This window comes from Podarcis cretensis (assembly GCF_951804945.1).
Source record: "Podarcis cretensis genome assembly, chromosome: 7".
Lineage (NCBI taxonomy): Eukaryota > Metazoa > Chordata > Lepidosauria > Squamata > Lacertidae > Podarcis > Podarcis cretensis.
In genome coordinates, this window is record NC_137176.1 from 67407976 (window position 1) to 67425984 (window position 18009).

General features: G+C 41.7%; 1 protein-coding gene across 5 annotated transcripts in view; it reads right to left on the reverse strand.

Moving 5' to 3' along the window:
• Positions 1-293: 293 nt before the first annotated feature.
• TRIQK (triple QxxK/R motif containing) overlaps positions 294-18009 on the reverse strand; it is a 47194-nt gene continuing 29478 nt past the window's right edge. For all 5 annotated transcript variants that reach the window (XM_079983246.1, XM_079983248.1, XM_079983245.1 and 2 more), the window contains 2 exons: positions 14079-14164; positions 294-4130 (listed from right to left, as the gene is read on the reverse strand). In XM_079983246.1, coding sequence (XP_079839372.1) covers positions 4017-4130; positions 14079-14164 — 200 coding nt within the window. In that variant the 3' untranslated portion in view covers positions 294-4016. The remainder of the gene's footprint in view (positions 4131-14078; positions 14165-18009) is intronic.

Consider the following 18009-nt stretch of genomic DNA (forward strand, 5'->3'; position numbering starts at 1 on the left):
TTTTACGGTAAGGTTACCAGATGTCCCCGTTTCCCGGGGACAGTCCCTGGATTTACAAATCAGTTCCCTGACAAAATCCATCCATTCTGACTGAAGTTGAAAAGTGTCCCCAGATTCATTAAAAAAAAAACTGGTAACCTTATTTACAGGCTATTGCAGCTCCCAGGTGCTTGTCTGGTACTGGTAATTGCAGTGCCGCCCAAACTGGCAATAACTGATACTGTTGTCTCAAATGGGGACAGTAAACAGATTAGCCCATTTTCAAAAAATAAAAAGGCTCCTACAATGTAACATTTCACAGTTGTGCATGTTTATTCATCCAAACAAGCAACAAAATAATGCTGAGGCATCTGTTTGAGAGACACTGGAACCTAACATTTTGGCTGTTTCTTCACAAATTTGGGATTCAGTAAACATTAGCAGAGAATGGTACTGGTTAAGGGCATTGACATGCCATATAAAGTTCCTTTTCCCCTTCTTGGTAACATTTTAAATATATATGTTATTATATAAAACATGGCACACTGAGGTTAAGTTAAACGGTCACATAAAAGGATATGCATTCAAAATATTCTTTTTTTCTGATTTAAGTACAGTTCACACAACTTAACATAACAGTGGTATGTGGTAAAGGCAGTGCTTTTTTCTGGGGGGATGCAGACCCCTAAACATTTTGTGAATCTTTGTACTTTTGTCCATTTGCTGTATTTATTTTTCCTGATTTGAACTGTAAGATGGTGATTTTCTTGAGTCAAAATGAGAGTACCCCTAAACATTTTTTAAGAAAAAAAGCACTGGATAAAGGAACAAGCAAACACCCTTCCACTCCCATTCCAAAGAAAGCTGGTGCCAGGGGTGGGAATTGCTAGGCATTTGTCATGGCCCACACCCCTTGGAGAACTATTATGCTCTGAAACTGCTTGGTTCTACTCTCTTCCTCCTTGTTAGTCCTGCCTGTTCACCTGCCCTCTCTGGCAATGCAAGCAATGACAAAAGGGAGGAGATGGAGAAGCAACATCCATTTCCCTTGGGCTCACTGTCAGGCTGGTGTGCCGAAAAGTGAGTGGGCAGTGGTGCATTGGAGAGGAAAAGGAAGGACCATAGAGAAAAGGGTGCCAACTCAAGAGACAACACTGCCTCCACCATACAGAGAGCATCACTAGTGCACTGTGCAAACACTTGATCTCATAATTCTTCCTCCACAGACGGGAGAAATCATGCATGCTGGGTGCCAAAGTGCAATGATGGTGCCAGTTCTCTAAGTTGCATGAACCAGACCCCGGTTTGTTTATTGTTCCGTTGAGAGGGGAAAGTACACAAATAATCATAGCCAGTTTATTCATTTGCCAATTTCATTCTCACAATTACAAGCAGAATTCACTACAAAAAAATGCCAGGAAGCAATTCCAACACTACCTCTCTCTTTTTTCTTTTTCTTTTTTTTTTTTTGCAATTTCAGTCAAGTACCATATTATCCTGCCAAAAGAAGTAAAACTTTACATGTAAAGTGACCAATTTTTCAGTTTGGATTGATCTGCATTATGTTTCCTGTTTGTGGAATGTTTTCATGTTGTGTCTTTCAACTTGGATGCATTATAATAGCTGACTTTCAAAATCTTTATGACAAACAACAGCGAAAGAAACACCTATGATTTGGTCCACAGACTGAGCAGAGTAGCTTTATGGTCAGGATGTTAAAATGAATTTCAAGGCTTCAATAAACATACCAAACAATTCTCTATTAAGCTTCCATATCCTAATCAGCACTAGGGCTTCTCTGATGCCCCATTAAAATGAACGAACCATGTGAACAGCATCATAAATTTCCCAACCATCAAATCTGCACAGATTCATCACAAGTAAAAAATAATAATTGCAGACCTTATAATATACTCAGATGCATTTTTTGTATTATCTATTTTTCCTTGGAACTGAGGTTAGGGAAAAAAAACCTTATACATTATATTTAGAATTTTATCATACAAGAAAGTATTAAGGAGCCAGGATGTTTCCAATTTACTGGGAATTTGTATGGAAAAGGTTTGTTAACCGTTATTTGAACTTATGAAAAATGACTGCCTAATTGCCAAAGAGATTTTTTAAAAAACAACCAGCAACCATGTATCTTCCATGTTGATATTGCAGGAACAGCAATGGTATAATTAAAACAGAATTTCAACTTTATATTAATGAAGCAATGCGCTAATTAAAATCAACATCGACTGAACTTTCTATTTACATTCGTTAAGATAGCCCAAGAGGCAAGGAACTCTGCTTCAGAGGCATATGTAAATGCTTGAGCTTCTGTCATCCAGGTGCCATTTCTGACAGAACACATGTGCCTTGAACAGTTGGCAATGAATGAAAAAGATGACTGCTGATATATATGCACAAAGGAGCCAGGGTGACACTGAAAATAAACTTGCACCAAAAAATATTTTTTTAAAAAAGGAATAGAAGGGTTCTTCTAAACAGAGAGGTTTGCCGTGTGATTCTATGTATAGATGTGCTACAATTACAAATTATTAAAGCATGCTTATTTGGGAAGTGTTTCTTCTGGCAACTCTTGATAATTTGGAAGCTTTGGATCGTAGAGTTTGATCAGAGTTGACTCCAAGTAGCTTTTACTGAGTCGAGGCTCTCCATATTCTATACAAACATCCATTGAAAGCCACAGCAGAAAATGCTTTGATGGTAGAGGTAGGTCCCATTGGGAGAGGGAAATGCAGTGTAGTGACCCGTCTGTTTCCATTAGCTCCAATCTTAAAATATTCGATTACACTTCTCTCGTCTGGTTCTTGGTTCTCTCACTGATGGCTATACTTGAGCACAGTTTAATTTGCTGTTAGGAAATAAATCCAAGTATATCAACTTGTAGGCCAATACCATAAATTACCTTTAATTATTTTCTCGGTTAAAATCTGCTTTCATTGCAAATGGAAACGCGAGGTGGTTAACTCAAGGTGATCTTTGCAAATTAGTTTTTTAAAATCCCCATGAATTAAGACTGCTTGTTTGATATTGACACTTGCAGAGGTTGCAACCAACCTAGGCTGCAATCCTATACACACCTATCTGGGAACAAGTCCAATTGAACTCAATAGGCCTTACCTATTCGTGAATTGTCCATAAATTGTGCTGTCCTGGTTAGCATCCTCTGGACTCTTTTGAGCTCTGGATCTTGGCATTGGGCTGTTTTGCAGTTAATAACAATGACCATCTTCCAGCCAACATTCAGCATTTTACAATCTCCTTATTCTGAATGGAATTTAAGCACGTTTTACTCTCTCACTGAAATCAATGCAACCTATGTGTGTTTTTGCAGCATCGTGGCCAATGGTGCAAGAGGGTACACTTGATGCATTGATACGGAGAAGACTGTGCTGGTGTGGTCGAATCCCTCTTCTCCAGCTTGTCTACACTTTTTGCTCGCAAAGTCAAAGTAAACCTTGGCATACTAATACTTGCTCTCACTAATTACTGGGTATGATCCAGTTATAGTTAAGCACATTTAAATTCTCACTGGTATTAGTCTAAGAATTAAACATATGCTTGAACCTTTCCTACTGCCTTTAATGCAACTTAACATTCTTAATAATGGAAGCATGCCCACAGACAGCATAGACAATGTAACTTTATCCAGTTCCATCCTGTTTGGTTTCGGTTTGTCATCCTTTGAAAATAGCTCATTCCAAGATGAGTCCAGGGAAATCAGAGTCTGCCCTCCAACATGGTAATGCTCATAAATGTAGGAAATTGTATTCCGGAATCAAATATTTTGCAGCTCAAATTATGAAACAAACTATGAAAAGGCTCTATATCATTGAATAAGCCAGGTTGAATAACAGAGGTTTGGTCAGTGGGCTTCATCATTAAAACCCGTAAGCCTTGCTACAATATTTCAAAAGTTTCCAAAGTGCAGGAACTTGTTCAGGTTATGGCCACCTCTGTGAAGAGACGGCTTGTTCTTCATCATCATCTTTTCTAGGAAAAAAAGCTTGCAAAAAGGACATCTGCTAGTTTTCATCTTGATCCAGTTCAAGGTCAACCTCTTCGGACAGGTTAAGATAAAAGAAAGCATAACATGCTACCAGAAATACCAATATAGCTCCAAGGATGAGGCTGACTTCCTGTAGCAATGATAAGATCGGGGTTGAAAGAAAAAAAGTTAGACAAGTCATCATTTCAGTTTAATTAAGAACAAATGACATTTTTCATTCATAAATACATTAACACTGTATGCAATTTACTCAACACATTGTAAATTATCATGGTAGGAAACTTACTCTGTAATTTACTCAAGCACAGCCTGATGACCCTCCTCATGCAAGGCCCCACAGCAATGAGCTACACAGTTTACTTAACCAATGTCAAAATACACTTTAAAAAACAATAACCGTGAACAAACACCCTGGCCAAATAATGATATAATCTAAACTGAAGGCCACTTTTGGTTTGTTGGTTTGCTTCACCACATGAGCAAACCTAACCTTCCTCATGATCTTCAAATTTCTAAAGGGCTTTCACATGGAAGATGGAGCAAACTTGTTTTCTCCCGCTCTGGAGGCATCAAGCTACAAGAAAGGAGATTCCGACTAAATGTCAGGAATAACTTTCGGACAGCAAGAGTGGAACAAGTCTCCCTGCACTCGCCTTCCTTGAAGGTTTTTCAGCAGAAGTTGGATGGCCATCTGTCATGCATGGGGTCCCTTCCAACTCTACAATTCTATGATTTGGTGGTTAACATGCATTAACAGTAAGGGCTAAAGCAGATGTGATATTAATGCATTTCTTACGATTAACACACACATCTTTAGTTCCAGTTACAGATAGGTAGCCGTGTTGGTCTGCCATAGTCAAAACAAAAAAAATTCCTTCCAGTAGCACCTTAAAGACCAACTAAGTTAGTTCTTGGTATGAGCTTTCGTGTGCATCACAGCAGAAGCAAAGCTCATACCAAGAACTAACTTAGTTGGTCTTTAAGGTGCTACTGGAAGGAATTTTTTTTGTTTACACACATCTTTATTAGTGTAAATAGCTGTGGGGATGAAGAACAGCACGGGATTTTTGTAGGTGAGGAATTCAATTCCTTTCCCCCTGGCACAAATCTGATGACAATCTCCACCCCTCAAGCTACTGCTTTGGCAAACAACTTCTATTAAGGCCAACAGCACCAATCACTGGGGTGGGGCTGGGGCTTTTCACTGGAATCACAGCAGAAGCAAAGACTTCATTTCTCTCTCTTCACCCGCTGTGGTCCTAATCTTCTTCAAATCTCCCCCCCTTTTTTTTTTTAAACTGCACGTTTTTTAAAAGTGCATTTAATGTCGCTTCTAGTCTGGTTATCAGAACTGAATCTGGTGACCATGCGGCTAAAGAAGAAAGATTACTGTATAACAGGCTTAGGAAGTGTTTTGCCCAGGACTCTGAAGAGGGACAGAATTCACAGAGTACTTTAAAGGTATCCAAGTGCCCACCAGCAGCATCACACATTTTTAACAGCACCCTCTTCCTAGGCAATATATGTGAACTTTGAAAGTTTCCTATCTTTTCTGGGAGCTGGGAAGCAACCTACCATACCGCTTAAAAAAATATATATGTTAAGGAAAACCCCCAGGCACTTGGAACTTATTCTGTAAAATGAGCTTTACAGCTCTCTAAATTATAGCCCGTGTCTCAAACTTACTGCAGGAAGAATGTGGGGCAGGTGGACAAAGACCAAGGCTCTTCCACCTTCTGAAAAGACTATTTAAAGCTAAGAGCCATTTCACCCAGGCAGTTTCATCTAATGCTGGAAGGCTGTGACCTGACACAACGAGGCCTGGCTCTAGGGTTGACATGCATAAATGGGGCCTTTGGGAGGCCGTCTTCCTTATTTGAACGACATACATAATTAAGGCCTCTCTCACACACATGCGTTTGCACATTGTGTAACTCGAGCCTACTTTATAACTTCGAGCTGGATTTAATAATTTCATGTAGCATGCAAGTTCTCTCTCTGCAAGCACTTCTGAAAGTACTCACGTCAGAGAGAAAGCAAAACAGTGTAATCCCAAGAAAGAGTTAACGTTCCTCTGTCGATTCTCTCCCCCGTCGCAAACTCCTCTGGAACACACTTCATTTGCATTTACATGAATCTGCTTTATATTTTATCAGTATTTCATATCCATAATTCAGTATATGCCACCACATACACTTTTCAAATATTATCGCTTCTTGGGGCGAAGATTTCTCAGTGGATTGTCATTCTGCAGGTAGCACAAATTTCCTTTTCCACACAAATAATGCGACTCACAGGTTTGAAACAACAACAACGCCATTTAAAAACTGTTGGTGTGCTTTTGTTCCCAACCCATAATTATAAGGATCATCAGGTTAGTTTAAACTTTGGGATCTTCTTTTGGTTTTATCTAACGGAATTTCAAAGAAAAGAGCTATGTAAAATTTGTTTTCAGAAAGCGATGGGAATAAAAAAGAAAGCAAGAGATGGGGGACTGCAGGCACACATCTTCTCTATGTCAAAATGCAATGGTCATATAAGGCAGAATTCATTCATTTTCTTGTATCTACTACAGTTGTGCTCCTAGACCTATCTGGGCCCAGCAATACTGCTTAAGGGGGTCCTGGGCAGGATGACCTCAGCTGGTTCTCCACTCTCTGGGTCGTTTGTAGTCTTTTGATTTCTTCTATCATTGCTTGCTCTCCTCCTCAGCTTCTTCTTTCCTGCAATCTGATAATTAGGGGCAATAGAGAAGGAAGGAAGGAGTCCCCTTCTCTTTACTTTGTCAAAAAAAGGGGGGGGAATTGCTACACCCCAGAAGGTTAGAGGATAATCCAGAACACACTTTGTGAGGCAGGGCAGGCAGGTCATTGCAGGAGGAAGGAAGTTCTTGCCATAGATGGCTTCCCTCATTTTTCTGCTGACAAATTCCCTTCTAGCAGCTGACAATCACCATTAGATGCTACCCTATGTAACAAGCACTGCTTGTTTTTAAGGGGAAAGTATGATAGAACTGTATGATAGAACTGTAAGAGACGTGGGTGGCGCTGTGGGTTAAACCACAGAGCCTAGGGCTTGCCGATCAGAAGGTCAGCGGTTTGAATCCCCGCAACGGGGTGAGCTCCCATTGCTCGGTCCCTGCTCCTGCCAACCTAGCAGTTCGAAAGCACATCAAAGTGCAAGTAGATAAATAGGTACCGCTCTGGCAGGAAGGTAAATGGCGTTTCCGTGTGCCGCTCTGGTTCGCCAAAAGCGGCTTAGTCATGCTGGCCACATGACCCAGAAGCTATACGCCGGCTCCCTCGGCCAATAAAGCGAGATGAGCACCGCAACCCCAGAGTTGGCCACGAACAGACCTAATGGTCAGGGGTCCCTTTACCTTTATGATAGAGCTGAAGAAATTCACAGTAAGGATAGTGACTCTTAATTTTTTGTTGAGTAGCAGAAAATCGATTCTGGTTTTCAGCATAAGATAAGGAGTTTGCAGAGTAGCTGGATGAATCCTTTGCATCTGTCTTTGCAGATAGGACAGATCCCTTTGCTTAAACTTTTTCGGAAGGAAGACCAAGGAGCTGAGGGAAATGGGAGTTAGAAGAGATGGCTGTGTTGTACCTTTGCTGCTGGAGGCAGTAAGCCTCTGAATACCAGTTTGCTTGGAATCAGAAGTGAGGAGGATGCTGCTGCACTCAGTTTCTGCTTGTGGGCTTCCCACAGACATCTAGACTTGACAGGCCATTGGACTAATGCCTTTCTTTTAACAGGAAAACTATTTATGCATGGAGAGGTTTTAATAGACATAGGAAAGCACATAAATTCTGCAGTCTACCACAGTCATCCTGCTTCAACAACACAGAGTCAAAAACACTGGATATTTATTGCCCACAAGTTACTGTGTTGACATTATCAACAAAAGATAAAAATCACTCATTGGGGAAATTAAAAAAGTATTAAATGGCAATGACTAAATGAAAGTTTGTTACTTTCAATCCAGCATAAAAATGATAGGCAATCAAAATGTGACAGGATAGACTAATTAGCATGCCAGTTTTGAAATTAAAAGTACCCTACTGGGGTTGGTTTAGAAAAGTTTAGGGCCCATTTTGAAGTAAGGGGGGAACCATACATTTTTTTAAAAGACTAAGTTTGTGCAAAATGCATCCCTGGTGAAAACTCAACCTGTCTACCTGGGTAAATAATAGAAAAATAAGCAATAATCAAGATTATTATTATTTTAAGAATAATGTTTAATTAAATTAGTGTTTCTGAAACTCCATGAAATCAAAATGTCGTTCTAAGCTGAATTGATCTTCTGTGCCCCCCAAATCTAAAAAACTTTGTATTAAGCTCCTAAATATTCTACATTATTCTTAATATGTCCTGTTCCTACTGCTCCAACTTACTGCTGCCTCAAATGTGATGAATCTTAAGTATGGCTATTTCCTTCAGTATAGATAGGAAAATGAATGCAAATTGTGTATATGTTACCACAGCTTGCTTATAAATATAGCCCATGGAAATATTGTACTGGCATGCTGGCAGAGAATGCAAAACTCTGAAACTGGCATTTAGGTCGCAGGCATTCGATTTCACACCATTTTTCAGCCCAGACACGGAGGTCCAGCTCCGAGGATCTTCTGGCGGTTCCCTCCCTGCGAGAAGTTAGGTTACAGGGAACCAGGCAGAGGGCCTTCTCGGTAGTGGTGCCTGCCTTGTGGAATGCCCTCCCATCAGATGTCAAGGAAATAAACAACTATCTGACTTTTTGAAGACATCTGGAGGCAACCCTGTATCGGGAGATTTTTAATGTCTGACGTTTTACAATTTTTTATGTGGTGTAAGCCGCTCAGAGTGGCTGGGAAAGCCCAGCCAGATGGGCTGGCTATAAATTATTATTATTATTATTATTATTATTATTATTATTATTATTATTATTATTATTGTGATACCTTGGATTACATACGCTTCAGGTTACATACGCTTCAGGTTACAGACTCTGCTAACCCAGAAATAGTACCTCGGGTTAAAAACTTTGCTTCAGGATGAGAACAGAAATTGTGCCATGGCGGCGCAGCGGCAGCAGGAGGCCCCATTAGCTAAAGTGGAACCTCAGGTTAAGAACAGTTTCAGGTTAAGAACGGACCTCCAGAAGAAATTAAGTTCTTAACCCGAGAATACCACTGTATTTAGGTGTAAGGATACCCAGGTCCTTGCACAGGTTGTATGAGCTAATGTGCATTGTGGGAGTTGAAATCAAGGTACAAGGGACTGCTGAATTTAGAGACTGTTTGGATTAACCCATTGGCTAGACTTTCATATCACAGCAAGTTGGTTCAAATGCAACATTCCCAGTCTCCCAAAGCGAAGTTTCAATAACCAAAACATGCTACAGGCTTACATCCGCCCTCCTTCTACTTCCTCCTCTTTTCAGTTAAAAGGGTACCCCTGCCCGTACGGGCCAGTCGTGTCCGACTCTGGGGTTGCGCGCCCATCTCGCTTAAGAGGCCGGGGGCCAGCGCTGTCCGCAGACACTTCCGGGTCACGTGGCCAGCGTGACAAGCTGCATCTGGCGAGCCAGCGCAGCACACGGAAACGCCGTTTACCTTCCCGCTAGTAAGCGGTCCCTATTTATCTACTTGCACCCGGGGGTGCTTTCGAACTGCTAGGTTGGCAGGCGCTGGGACTGAGCAACGGGAGCGCACCCCGCCGCGGGGATTCGAACCGCCGACCTGACGATCGGCAAGTCCTAGACGCTGAGGTTTTACCCACAGCGCCACCCGCATCCCTTCTACTTCCTCCTCTTTTCAGTTACTCATATCCAATTATTTCCTCTTTAACACAAACCATACTTTGCTACAATATCCAAACTAATAAGCTGTTTTTCCTTCCTTATACTCCAAAGAGCTAAAACATAACCAAGCCATGCTTTGCAATTCTGGTTTAGAGGGCAAGTATAAACCATTATTTTCCAGGTTTTGATGTCAAGGTAACTTATAACACCGGTCTTGAAAGACCTACATTGGCTCCCAGTACGTTTCCGAGCACAATTCAAAGTGTTGGTGCTGACCTTTAAAGCCCTAAACGGCCTCGGTCCAGTATACCTGAAGGAGCGTCTCCACCCCCATCATTCTGTCTGGACGCTGAGGTCCAGCGCCGAGGGCCTTCTGGCGGTTCCCTCATTGTGAGAAGCAAAGCTACAGGGAACCAGGCAGAGGGCCTTCTCGGTAGTGGCGCCCGCCCTATGGAACGCCCTTCCAGCAGATGTCAAAGTGATAAACAACTATCTGACATTCAGAAGACATCTTAAGGCAGCCCTGTTCAGGGAAGTTTTAACGTGTGATATTTTACTGTATTTTTGGTTTCTATGGAAGCCGCCCAGAGTGGCTGGGGAGGCCCAGCTAGATGGGTGGGGTATAAATAATAAATTAGTAGTAGTAGTAGTAGTAGTAGTAAAGGTAAAAGTAAAGGTAAAGGTAAAGCACCCGTGGGCAGTTAAGTCTACTCAAAGGTGACTATGGGGTGCAGCACTCAGCTCGCTTTTCAGGCCCAGGGAGCCAGCATTCATCTGCAGATAGTTTTCCAGGTCTTGTGGCCAGCATGACTGAACCACTTCTGGTGCAACGAGACACCGTGACTTAAGCCAGAGTTCACAGAAACGCCGTTTACCTTACCACCACAGTGGTACCTATTTCTCTACCTGCACTGGTATGCTTTCGAACTGCTAGGTTGGCAGAAGGTAACTTATATTTTGCTCTCATCTGGACACAACTAACTGAACCTGAGGACATGAGGGCAGAGAGACATGAGGAAATGGCTTGCTCATGCAACACTAAACAATGGTTTGACTTTACATCAGTACTTCAAGAAGCTTGCTTCTCATTCAGTTGCCAACCAAGTTGTACAATCAAGTGTCCAGAAATCGTGTGAGGAGTGTGCATATGTGACTCAACCCTATGCTTCAACACTGAAAACACAACACTGAAGTATAATTCTGCTTCTGCAAGATTTCCTTTTACTCTCATTATCAATTTGCATAGTACTTTTCACATGCCACATACTGCACAATCTTTATCTTCTTTAACTACCATCATCCAGCCAGGGTAAGGCACACCTATTTTACAGATGGCAACTGAAAAATAGTTATTTCCCAAAAGCTCTGCTGGGAATTTTTTTTATGTTTTTTACGTTATATTTGCTATTGTTCTGCTTTGTAATTATGAAATTGTTACTATGCTATTGTTTGGCTATGTTAGTATGAAACTGTTACTATGTTACTTGGCTGTGTTATTATGAAATTGTTTTTGTAGCATTTGAAATGTGTTCCTGTGTTGTTGTTGTTTTGTAAACCAGTTTGAGCATGATTTTTTTGTGTGGAAAAGCGCTATACAAATCTAAAGAATGAACAAATGAATTCAAGCCTCCAATATATGCATTGTTTGAGGCTATCCTCAACCCTATGCTGTGAGGCCACTTGTCCGGATAGCTCAGTTGGTGGATCATGAGACTCTTAATCTCAGGGTTGTGGGTTCAAGCCCCATATTCGACAAAAGATTTCTGCATTGCAGGGGGTTGAACTAGATTACCCTTGTGGCCCCTTCTACGATGTAAAATTAAATCAGAAAGGTAAAATTAAATCAGAAAGGGACAGAGAAAATTGCATAGCTTGATAGGTTAATAATCTGCCTTTTAAACAAACAACAAAAATGGCAATCTATTTTTTCCCCATTAAAACCTGACACACTGCACTAACTGAGGAGAAGATGTTGTGAAAGCAGACCACATTGCGTGGCAATGCTTGATCGAGATCAGCTATCAGAGAGCGAAAAGAAACCACTGTTTTGTGATTATAATAGCAAATTTTGGAAGACAACCAAATACATCATCTGGCGGCTCAACAGCTGTTACAGCCTGGTAGTAATACCTTGCCATTTGCTGTAAGCTATAACTTGGGGAGGGGGGAATTGATTTCTCATCTGCCAGAAACAAGGAAATGTACTTCTTTGAACATTACTGACATTCTTCTCATTAGGAATAGCTCATTTTTGCATCTATTTTTCCTGATCTGCATCCTTCCTTCAGCATGGGTTGCTAAGCTGATTTTATGTTAATTTATTTTGAACCAAAAATAAATCGAGAGGAAAGTATTGGAAGCAATTTAAACAAACTACATATGTTTAGCCAAACTCTACGACAGGGTCATGTGTGGGTGTGAAAATATTATAAATATCCTTCATATTATTATTTATTACCTTCACTTGTTCTCTTTCCTTTCTTTAAGCTTTAAAAACAGAAGTTCCAAAATAATTGAGTCCACCAGCTTCCTTGCTGGGTCATAAGAGAAGGCAATCGTTTTCCATGCTGGACAGAAAGATGAAAACTGTAGGCTGGATTTCAGTTATACAGTGGTACCTCGGGTTGCATACGCTTCAGGTTACACACATTTCAGGTTACAAACTCCGCTAACCCAGAAATATTACCTCGGGTTAAGAACTTTGCTTCAGGATGAGAACAGAAATCGTGCTCTGGCAGCGCAGCAGCAGCAGGAGGCCCCATTAGCTAAGGTGGTGCTTCAGGTTAAGAACAGTTTCAGGTTAAGAACGGACCTCCAGAACGAATTAAGTACTTAACCCGAGGTACCACTGTATGTATTTATGACAAAACTGTAACCGTTTACAGTAACATCTAGACAAAAAATTCCATCATGGTCAACAGTCAGGGTTCTCTCTGTGTGTGTGTGTGTGTGTGTGTGTGTGTGTGTGTGTGTAGGTAACAGTACTTGCCATACATGCTGGCTCCAGGGAGCTAAGGCACTATTGACCCCCTCTATGGTTTTTTTGAGGGGGATAGGCCCTCCCATTGTAAAAACTGGACACAGAGGGACATTAGGACATCACGCAATGTAGCTCATGTGGCGTCAGTACCTTGTGCAACATCACACACGCGAGGTCAGAACGCTGCATCAGGGTCCCTCAATGTGGTTCAGAAGATGGAGCTTCTGGTACTCACTAGTTAGGAGTTCTGGCACCACATATTTTGCTGCCTTGCAGCAGCCATTTTGTGCTGACCCCCACTTTTATCAAAGCATGGGTACCAGTACATTGTGGGGTTTTTAACCAAAGAAAGCACTGGTGTGCAATAATAATGAGGGCTACAATCCTACGCACGGTTCTTTGGGATTATGGCCTGTTGGGACTTACTGTTGAATAGATATGAGCCAAACTGGGATAGCTCATTTGGTAGAGCATGAGAGTCTTCACCTCAGAGTCGTGGGTTTGAGCCCCACATTGTGCAAAAGATTTCTGCATTGCAGGGGGTTGGACTAGATGATCCTCAGGGTCCCTTCCAGTTCTCCAAGTCTATTATTCTATGCTGTAAAACATTCACTGTCTGCCTATGGGAGTTGTTTTAAAAAATTATTCCATGACACACAGTAGTTGACAAGAAGCTTTAAAAAAAATAAAATGCTGCCTATCAAAATTACTTTGCAGCTTTATTCTATGCACCCTGCATAGACAAGGAGAGGATGGCATCACCGAAGAAGGGGATTTCCGTAGCAGACCCTAAGTAGCATCTTCACTGCACAGATTTCACTGTATGCTGAAGAGAGACCTCTTCGCCCTGGCCTTTGACAGTGAAGGTATTTTGTTTTGTGGGACCCACCTCTTTTGTTGAATTTATACCCATCTGTTGCCTTTGGAATGGCTTTCCGTGTTTTATAATTGGAATGGTTTTACAATTGCATATTTCATCGTTGCAACTCGCCCTGGGACTTTATGGTGGCGTAGGGGCAAGAGATCTTAAAAATAGGTAAACTGAAGCTTAATTCATAAATAACAAAATGGGACTGATTCCTAAGCAGAGCCGTGTCAGATTGCAGCCTCCGAGTTTCAGTTATTCCAGCTTGGCTGTAGGTTAACGCAAAAGAAATCAGTCATGAATATTTTAGATCCTGGCATTCCACTTAGGGTTTTGAAGTGTCATAAACAATATCTTTCAAAGATCAATATTCACACAGGACATCTATGGGGAAAAGAAACTCAACATCTCTAGGATGTTGGTGTAAGCTATCAGTTAGATATACCTTCATGCCTGGCGCAGTTTTCTTGGCCTCTGCTTTTAATCTTGTTGCTTTTAACATTGGCCTGGTTTTCTTGTAATCTTGTTTTCCTATTGACAGGGGGGGCGGGGGGAGAGAAAAAACAGTTACTGAAAACACTCCATGGTAAATGAGGGACAATTATTTTAATGTCTGCAGCATATCCAAATTTTCCTTTACAAAGCACAAAAAGACCACTGTATGTTAGAGCTGCTTATAGAGTGACAAACTTTGAAATGTTTGCTCTAATAGGGAATACATATGACAGTATAATTTGAGCAATTTATTATTTACGAATGGGCAGCCTAAAAGACTGATGCTACGCCACATCATGCCACATCCAATGTAGAAAATTAAAAAGGGAAAGCCCATGATGAGAAAAGTTTGACGCAATAGAGAACAATTGTGCATAGTATTTGCATGGGTTGTGGGGTTAATTAGGCATAAGATAAAACTCTTACTTTTTCCGAGACAATTTTCAAGAGTTCGTAACCACTCCGCCTGTAAATTGGAAGGTTATTAGGCCTACACCCAAATTCAGTTCTAGAAAAAATAAAAAGCACTTCCTGCCTAGTAATAACAGGTTTTGGCCATGTTGAAATTGTTTTCACAGTATCCCTTTTCATGCCTCATGTCACAAGACTGCATTATGGCGGCTGGCTGCCGATCAGTGTCAGATTAGCTGAAAGCTATGCTTTGCAGCCTTGTAGTCATTAAGGGCTCTGATTTTAAGCAAATGCATTCAGGACTACTGCTAGGCCAATGCTTGAGAGTTTGTTTCTGCTGCTAAAGTTACTGTTTTGGGAAGGGTGGTGGAAAACTTACCTTCCATACTTACGCACATTTTTACTGCCTTTTTAGTTTTCCTACTCTGCTGTGGCCTGAGTGCCAAAACAGACCAACAAACCAACCTCGAAAGGGCTTTTTGACTCTTATGGGCAGATCCACACCTTGGATTTAAAGCACATGACTACCCAAAGAATCCTGGGAACTTAAAGCTTCAAGAAGTGTGCATGCACACGAAAGTACATACCAAGAACAAACTTAGTTGGTCTCTAAGGTGCAATTGCCAATTTTTAAAATTTTATTTATATATTTCTACTGCATCAGACCAACACGGCTACCTACCTGAATCTAGAATCCTGGGAACTGTAAGGGTGTTGAGAATTATAGCTCTATGAAGGGAAAACTACAGTTCCCAGCTTTCTTTGCTGGAGGGGGGAGCAGCTATGTGTGGTGTGACCATCAGGGAGTATGTGGTAAACATTATAAAGCCATGTAGCCATATAGCTAATTAGACACGGCTATAGGATGATGTCACTGAGGGCAAATGAAGCCCCACCACCATTTTCGGTGAGAGGGCAAAGAAAGAACTTATCCCCTTTGCCCAACTGAGGCAACTGAGTTGACGCTCCTTGCCTTGCCCCTCCAGTTGTACATGCTTACAGATGACTTGGGGCAGAATGCGGATGAATCTACAAAAGATGTACGCCACACCCCAATCCCAGTGTGCGTTCAGGGAAATGCCTGGATGATGCTTTGGTCTCCCGGTTGCACTGCGCTCCTACTCTTCCTGCGCAAGAGCTTTCTTGTCCTACAACTGTGCCCAACATGTGGTTGCTTCGGCAGGGGATGGGGAGGAGATGGGACAATGCATGGGTGAACTATGGAACTCCCGCAGGAGGCAGTGATGGTCACCAACTTGGATGGCTTTAAAAGAGGGCTGGACAACTTCAAAGGCTTAGCAACGGCTACTAGCCACAATGGCATACACTTCTGAATACCAGTTGCTGGAAACCACAGGAGGGGAGAGTGCTCTTGTGCTTGGATCTCGCTTGAGGGTTCGCCACAGGCATCTGGTTGGCCACTGTGAGAACAGAATGCTGGACTAGACAGGCCATTGAGCTAATCCAGCAGACTCTTATGTTCTTATGACACTGGGAGCAGGAATAAAACCATGGCCTCACCCCTCACTATACAAACACATGTTCTACATGCAAGTAACACATAAACAGGGCTTATGTTTTCTCTCTAGTCATTGGAGGTGCAAGTTGTTATTGTTGTTGTTTTTAAGCGACTCCCAGGCCTGGAAAAAAAATATATCTACGATTAGGGGAAACATTTTCCTTACTGAGAAGTCTCAAGATGCATTTCTCTGGTGATCTGTATTATACCAGAGGAGCAGTGGAGATTTTAAAGTCTAAAGCATGGGAAAATTGTTCTTTTCTCAGAGGAAAGTATGGTCATCGTGGAATAAGGGGGAATTTACATGACTAGAGCTCCCCGCCAGTCATTATGATATTACCATGTGCTATGCAATAGTAAAGGACCTGTCAGAATTTCCATTATGAATTGACTGAGTTTATATGCTCGTAAAAATTCACTCCAGGGTGAAACTTGGCTTAAAAATATATCTGAACCTGTAATACTGTTTGGAGCCAATTTCAACTAAGACATGCAGCTGCTAAAAACTTTTACTTGCGAACAAACTGCAGACATTTATTCACATGGGGCTTTGAACACAGATTTATAAGACTTTAAGAAGAAAACAAGGGGAAAATAATTGTTTCACTTCAAGATCTCAGAAAGTCTGAAATATACCCTCATGTCTACACTGAAAATGAAAGGTGGGACAACTAAGACGTGATTTACATCACAGAGACCTGCTGTTTCTAGAGATCAGCCAAAATTAAATAGATGCAGCTTTGGGAAAGCAGAGGGAATGGTGTAGATGAGCTATCCTATGTGCTTGGCATTTCCTCAGAGTAAATTTGAGTACAACCTTACTGTAGATATTTTGGAAGTACAGCGGTGCAAGATGCAATGGGTGAAAAGCAGAAGAGCTCAAGTATATAGATGATATAGATGTTGATAAAATGTTAGAAGGGGATTTGTTCATCTTCCCTTTCCCCTGGGTTTAGGATCTAATTTATCTTGTGGGTTTTATGGACAATGAACTAATATACATAACCAACAATTCACTCTGGCTTTAGACCAATGTGCGCTACAACTAGCTAGATGGTGAAGTGACCACCTGATTGTCCTGTCTTGGAAACCATATCTAATTTTATGCCTAGGTTGCCTGAATAACTTTTACCATTCACTTCATCTGGCTTTGCCATGCAGCCAACTACAAAGTGCAGTGGATGGGCAGAGCCAATTTTGGCTTTGACAAGTTTTGGGAATGGACCGAACATCCCCCTTGCCCACTAAGCATAAACATGGAGAGCCAGGCATCCTTGCCGTCTCAATGAGCCACTCGTCTTTGAAGCAAATGTGTGGTGCAGAGCAATTGTATGCAGGTACCATTTCCGCGAGGGACGCGGGTAGCGCTGTGGGTTAAACCACAGAGCCTAGGACCTGCCAATCAGAAGGTCGCCGGTTTGAATCCCCACGACAGGGTGAGCTCCTGTTGCTCGGTCAGTGCTCCTGCCAACCTAGCAGTTCAAAAGCATGTCAAAGTGCAAGTAGATAAATAGGTACCGCTCCGGCGGAAAGGTAAACAACGTTTCCATGCGCTGCTCTGGTTCGCCAGAAGCGGCTTAGTCATGCTGGCCACATGACCCGGTAGATGTACACCGGCTGCCTCGGCCAATAAAGCGAGATAAGCGGCGCAACCCCAGAGTCGGCCACGACTGGACCTAATGGTCAGGGGTCCCTTTACCTTTACCTTTACCTTACCATTTCTGCAATCATCTAAACTCCACCAAACCCATGACTGTAAGTGCAGTTAAAGTGGAGTGGCATGTGACCTGTGTCATAGTAAAGATGACATAGATTAAGTGCACATCAGAGTGCATCAAAGGTACAGGCAATAATGGATTATTAATATTTTTGCATCATTATGCCCTAAGAATAACTAGTTATTTCTCAACAAAGAAAGTTTATCGATCCTCTTCAAGATTATATTCTAGCA